This window comes from Danio aesculapii, chromosome 21 (assembly GCF_903798145.1).
Source record: "Danio aesculapii chromosome 21, fDanAes4.1, whole genome shotgun sequence".
In the NCBI taxonomy this organism is placed as follows: domain Eukaryota; kingdom Metazoa; phylum Chordata; class Actinopteri; order Cypriniformes; family Danionidae; genus Danio; species Danio aesculapii.
Genome location: NC_079455.1, coordinates 18,252,127 through 18,259,345, shown reverse-complemented (window position 1 = coordinate 18,259,345; position 7,219 = coordinate 18,252,127). Strand labels below are relative to the sequence as shown.

The window sequence follows — 7,219 nt, the reverse complement described above, 5'->3', positions numbered from 1 at the left end:
TTTATCATCAGATGATTTTAATGCTTGCAATCTTTAAAGTCAGTATTCTGTCATTGTTATTTATTGTTCATCACCTGGACAATTATGGTTCTATTTTTTTATTAAGTGATATAATTCCTGTGTGAAGTTAGTTGTAATATGAACTCTCCAATTTTTGTAATATTTTAAACCATTTTTAAAACTATTGTTACTGTTAATAGCAGTCATCACGATTGATATGTAAAAAGATAATATTAGTTATTCAATATATTTGTTCTATCGTAATGTTTTATTTATTATAAGTTCATACGTTTTGGGTGAACTATCCCTAAATCAGCTACTAGGCCCATCTAGGTCAAATTAAAGTAGGCCTATAGGCTAATTCAAAATGATTTAACATTAACTGGAGAACAATTCATCAATTTAAATACTTAATCTGTGATAAAATAAAGACCTGAATGTTTTATTTGGCCAATCAGATGTCTGAGTCTCTTGATCTACCAATATACTTATAATTTACATTGTCATCTGCTTTCATTCCTTTTAAACCTTAATATTTTCATCTTTAAAATATTTTTAAAACTTAATACTCGTTGGCTACTCCACGTTTAAGCGAAAGCGACGCGTTCAGCACCGCTTTGTCGCGTCGCGTCACTCGTTTGCAGTACGCGGGTCACGAGAGGCGTTGCTTTACAATATGTTTTTAAAGAAGAGATTTCCGCTTCCTGCTGTTGTTTTAACGCTCATTTGATCTCTAGCGGTTCACAATCCCGGAGCTGAAGCGAGTGAAGTGAGTGAAGTCTCCAATGAATCCACGGCTGAGCGGAGGCGGGAGCGTTAAGAGCCTCGTGCCATGAAAGTGTCATCATTTGAACGGACTGCACGCACGAGCGAGTGGATAAACCGACCGACACCGGCGGCAACGCGAATACCCAGACTTCAGCATGTCGGAGCGCGGAGGACTTCAGCAGCAGCAGCAGCAGCAGAGACCGGGAGTTCCGTCTCCCCACCTGCAGCCTCTCAGGACGGTCACGATTTCTGCGAGTCGCCCGGTTCAGATGAACCTGTTTGCGACATGGGAAATTGACAGCTCCTCTCCCAGCTGTGTGCCCAGGTATGCCGCTGTTTACTAGTACACATGCGCCTAATTGTACATCCGTCAACTGAGCTACTTTGTAGCCGAGTAAATAGTTAATTCAGATCACGCTGCTCTGAAGATCACATGAAACCGTGGTTTCTTACTTTAGACCGGGGGTTTTCAACCTTTACACACACACGAGAGAGAGAGAGAGAGAGAGAGAGAGAGAGAGAGAGAGAGAGAGAGAGAGAGAGAGAGAGAGAGAGAGAGAGAGAGAGAGAGAGAGAGAGAGAGAGAGAGAGAGAGACTCTTCAAAGCCTTTTGAACATTAGTCTACTTGTACTTGTCCTGTGTTTAAATTAACTTTACTGTTCAATAATTCAACATTGTCAAGTTTACTTGTTACTGTCCTCTAGATAGTTGTGTTTAAATAAGTAGGCTAGGTTTAGTCAGTGCTCATTCATTATAGATTAGTAAATTATTATTTTATTTGAGTCACTGATTTCAGCAATATTTTATATATTTTTTACTCGTTTTTTTTAACTTTCCATTATTATTTTAGTAATTTAGATTTGGGTTCTACACTGTAAAAAAATCCTGGTTGCCTTACATTTTTAAGCTGAATCAAATTAACCTTATGATTCCATTGAACTTATGTTAAACTGACCTAATACAGCTTGCGTAACTTATAAACTTAAGTTATATAACTTAAGTCTTAACTTATAAAATTAAGTTAGAACATGATTAACTTTGTTAAATAAGTTACAATGACCGAAAACATATGCTGTCAGGACTAATTGATCATATAATTTTTTACAGTGTATGCAAATTAACATAAAATAGATTTCTAACTTTAGAATTTGTCATAATTTACTCTAAATTTCTTTAAAATTTGAGTTTCTCACATTTTTGAACATTAAAAAGTTAATATGAAGGATGCTAGTAAGCAAACTGCCGATACACTGAGTTTCATATATATATGTAAACAACTGTATGTATCTGTGTGTGTGTGTGTGTGTGTGTGTGTGTGTGTGTGTGTTTTCATGACAAATCAAACTGTTTGAAGTAGTGTTGTGCAATTATTTAGATGTCCTGATGACTTTTGCAAGCACTCATTTTGATTTGATTTAGTTCCTCATCTAATTTTCAAAATTTTATTTGATTCAATGAATATAGATTGGAACAATTGTGCAATATTGAATATTCAAATCAAATTATTTTATATCAGATACACAAAAGAAAAGCCAATAGATGACTGAATAAGGAGTATACAGTATGTGGAAAAAAGATTGATTTGTGACTTAAAAATAAATGTTGAACCAACTACATAAATCCATTACATTTTTTTTTAATTTGCCCTGCCCTAGTTTGGAAAAACTTATGGACATTATTGTGTCTGTACTGTGTACAGTACTATTGTTACGCATGCAACAATTTAACTGACTGCTAATCTTTTTGCATCATGTTCTTCCTGCTATATAAAAAGAGCACTAAGCGGAAAGCCAGAAGTTCACTAAAAACCACATGTTCTCTGTGGAGTCATTACATTTGTAGAGTGGAAATGTCATTCTAACTTGTTGCTGCAGTATAAATAGACCAAAAGAGCTCATTTTAAAAACCATGCATATTCCCTATGAAATGCATTCAGTGTATGAAGATATATGCAGTTTAATATACCCCAGTGTTCAGTCTCATTACTTGCATGACGGGATTGGGATATGGAAATGTAGAGAAGGGGCTTTGGGATACTTCATGCAGAGAGTGGATGAGAAAAGCACCATGATGCAAAGAGGCTGACTGTAAAAGTGGCCAACAGAAAAAAACAGAATCCATGACAGATGTGGAGAATAAAGAGCATTGTTCAGCTATTACTGTCTCTTTCTTTGACAGTGACCCCATGATGCTTTCAAAGACCTTTTGAAATTGAGTATAGTTTCTTATTTGTTGTTTCCATTCAAACACACCAGTAAGATAAGATCATTTCTGAATGTAAACCCTAAGTGGATGTTCTAATATATTGTTCCATTAGAATCTTGTATAAGATCACTGAAAGGTGAGATGTGCGTCCGGTTCGCCCTTCCCAATTTCATTACGTATGTGTTCTCGAGTTGCACTCTAATGCACAGGGACAGACTTGTAAGTGAATTAGACCCAGGCCAGTTCAATATAGCTCACTCTAAAGAGAGGACTGGCTTCAAGCTGCTATTATGTATTAATGCCTTATCTTGTTGATCTAAGCATAAGAGCATGAGATGTTGCGTTTGGGTAATGCAAGGCCACTGCTAAAGCGGTAAAAGGAGATCAAACCTGATCGTAAGTCCATTCAGAAAGTCAAAGAACTTTTGTAAAAATTAAAATGTGGGTGAAATTTTCCAAATTGCAAAATTCATTGTGTAAAAACAAATCATCAAGTGACAACTAAAAACCCATGTCTTCCGTGATCACCTGAGCGCCTGTTAACAAGAACCAGGACCCCCTCTTCTCTCCCCCCACCACACCACACCACATGACAACCTCAAAACATTATGCACTTCCTAGTGTGCCTCTCACAGGTGAGTGGGCTTTACAAACCACCTGTAGAAAACACATTTTTCATCTCTCTGACACTTTAACCGACACTTCCACCCGTTTTGCACATTTGCTCCAGACATTTTCTTACAATCACTCCATTGCTGGGTCCCAATTCACATAATTATACTACACCCTAAAAGTATGTACTTTTTTTGTGAAGGAAAAGTACACACTTTTGAGTGTGTAACAGAAGAGTATGCAAGCTTTTGGAACATACTACTTCCTCGTTAACAGATCGTTGTGTTGCTTAGTTACGAGCCCTGTCAATCATCCTGTCAATCATCCACTCATCATCCACCCACATCATTTCTTCTAATATTTAATTTCCTACCTTATTGGAGAAGCAGCAGCAGGTTAATCTCCCGTTCACGAGTCTTTCGTGCAGAGAAATCTCCTCAGGTGTTTGGATAATTCTGCATTCAGACGTTAATGTCCAAACACGTCTTTATATAAGTTCAGTATTGTTGTTGCAGATGAAATATAACACAGAAAACGTGATTAAACCATGTTCCAGTGGGCTAGATATTAATTAACAGTCATACAAACATTTTTACCGAAGCCTCTCTACTTGACGGTTGGTCTCGCGCATCCATCATGTTTGTAGTTTGTTTACACTTTTCACCCGTGTTTGTAGTTCTAAATCGAATTCACATTCTACGCGCAGTGTATTGTGGGCAATATCATCGGTTAGAGTATGGACGCTTCTACACTTGTACAGTAAGTTGCTTTGGACAATGTAAATTAAATTATGCAATCTTTAAAGTCTGTGTGAACCGGAAGTTGTTGAGACTTTTTCAGTATTTTAAGGCCCGTTTCCACTGAGTGGTTCGATTTGGTTTGGTACGCTTTTATAGCCGTTTCCACTGTCAAAAAGCGAACCGTACCGTACCACTTTTTCGGCACCCTTTCGAAAGGGTACCAAACACGAGAAAGGGTACCAAAAGGCGGAGCTAGAGGCGCAGCTGAACGCTATTGGTTTACAGAGATACGTCATTCGCTTGCGCAACAAGCCAAAATGAAAACAAAAAAACGCCATGTTTAAAATACACACACAGCCGAGAGATTACAGCGGAATTATTTATACATATAATAACGAGCCATGGTCGACCTGGGCTCAAACAAACCTTGTCGTCGTCTTGATAAACAGCCACAAAGCCATGGAGTAAAGCAGATTTACTCTGTGCCGCGTAGTTTTTTTACGAGGCAGTCTGAAGTGCGAGCGGTTTCGCTTTCTTCCTTGCGCTCGCCGCGCGTCTCTAACATTATATCTGAAATAACAAACTTCTTGAGGTGATGATAATAACGTGCGCTTGAAACCCGATCCTGTCAGACACTGACAAACGCGAGAGTGAAGCGCGGAAAAAACAAAGGAGAAGCCGAAAAAAAGGAGCACATTATTTTTCAGCAAACATGAACAAAATGCCTTGTTTAACTATTATTGTTATTATCACCTTTTGGACTAATATGAACTCAGAATGATGGAATTACTGTCTAACAGAGGCTACATGTGCTGCTGAAGATTACAGACACAGATAAGAGGTTTTCGCTGACTTTAGGCTGTATTTTGTGTTGTTTTTGAACCTAAATACGGACGAAATGTCTGTTGTGTGTAGTTCTTCTGTAATTGATAACATATCGGAGACTGTAAGGGGCTGTTTGTGTTTATATATATATATATTCATTTATTTAGTTATTTGATATAATTACAAATGTTACAGTAGGCTGTTTCGCACTGTCATTGATCTGCAGTTATAATCAACTGATGTTCATAGAAAGGTTAGTAATAAACATTTCTACACAAGTATTTATGTGTATGAAGCGTCTGTTTTGTGAGAAGTGCTTTTCATATGATATGTGAATGACCCGTACAGCTTTATTGTAGACATTTCCTCCAGCGAGAATGACGTCGACTGAAACTCTCTGTCATACACCACGCCCACCAAAAGGGTACCCTTGTTAGTGGAAATGCAAGCCTGATAAAGGTGACCCGTACCAAACCGAACCGTACCAGTCAGTGGAAACGAGCCATTAATGTACTTCAGCTAAAAATGAATATAGAGCAGAGGGTGGCTTTCTTTTTTGCACATCATTTTGTCATAGTAAACTAACCTTAAGAGGGATGTGGTTAAGAATATTGTGGTTTAGGGCTGAACAATTTATCGTTTCAGCATCGATATTGCAGTTGCAACAGTCACATCGCAGGATATATGCAATGTTGAGTTTGTATTATAATTTATCATTTGCATGTCAATTGTATAATGATTTTAAAAGCATTCATAAGAAGTTGTACCACTTGTGACTTTAACAACGGTTCATTTGATTGAATTATTTTATCATTCAATTACTGTACTTAAATACTGTTGGACTCAGGAAATGATAAAACACTTAGTTTTTGTTGTCTCTTTTTCTTGATTGTAGTTATAGATTGTTATGCACGAAATACTCACAACACATGCAAATACAGAAATGCGCTGCAAATAGTAAAGACCACAAGGAAAGTGTGTCGGGGGGCCCCAAAAAGTTGTAGATTGTTAATTAGATTTTATGATGAGGCAGATAGTAAACATCATTTCATCAATCATTACCAAACACGTGCATGAAAATACTCACAACGCATGCAAATACAGAAATGCACTGCACATAGCACAGACCACAATGAAAATGTGTCGGGGAAATTTAAAGATTGCTTACTAGATTTTATGGAGATGCACTCCCACTGCAGAATCATCCCAATCGATCTAACATTATAAATTATTTTCAAATAGAGATATTAAGTCATCTGGTTAAATTGTATTTATATCGCAATATATGTTGCGAAATAAAAAAATATTGCAATGCTAGATTTTTCAAATATAGTGCAGCCCTATTGTGGTCAATGCAGTCAAACTGATTGCATTAGAAGACAGAACGCCACTCCAAAATGCCAAAGCAAATGGTCAGACTTTGATTGAAGATTAACAAAACAAACATCTTTTTTTTTCAGTGGATTAACTAGATTATTTGCTCACCTAAAATGTTTTTCTTTTTTAATTAAAGTTATACTTGAATAATTTTACTGATCAAGGGTCATCATTTTTTACTGATCACTATTAAATTGGCTGCAATATTAACTGAAGTATTAGTTTAAAAAAAAATAGATACTAAATGACAGATTCGCTGTATGCAATTTTTGTTCGTTTGTCACATATTGAATAATCTTTAGCTCTGAAAAATATTTTAATAAATGTTTTTGATATTTAAATTTGCTTTATTGGATCACAAACAGAGTTTCTTGGCAGCACTAAATAGTAAATGCAAACCTAAATTTCTTACAGCAAGTGTGTGTGTGCGTGCGTGTGCGTGTGTGTGTGTAATTTATGAAAATTTCATGACAATGTTCTCCTGTCATTCTGTAAAAATACAACCTGTCACAGAACCTGAATGAACTGAGTGCCTGAGTGCTGTGTCCTGTTAAGATTTATTCCCAGAATCTAATATCTCCAATGCAGTGTTCTTGACTTCATGCCAAAACATCTCAGAACACCTTGAGAAGATGTATCCGAGGACAAGCTAGACTTTGAGACATTTTTTTTTGTATGTTTTTAAGTACAG

General features: G+C 36.7%; 1 protein-coding gene across 2 annotated transcripts in view; it reads left to right on the top strand.

Annotated features, from left to right (window-relative positions):
- Positions 1-677: 677 nt before the first annotated feature.
- Positions 678-7,219, top strand: part of pacs1a (phosphofurin acidic cluster sorting protein 1a) — a 49,113-nt gene continuing 42,571 nt past the window's right edge. For both annotated transcript variants that reach the window (XM_056446313.1, XM_056446312.1), the window contains exon 1: positions 678-1,093. In XM_056446313.1, the coding sequence (XP_056302288.1) occupies positions 924-1,093 (170 nt within the window). In that variant the 5' untranslated portion in view covers positions 678-923. The remainder of the gene's footprint in view (positions 1,094-7,219) is intronic.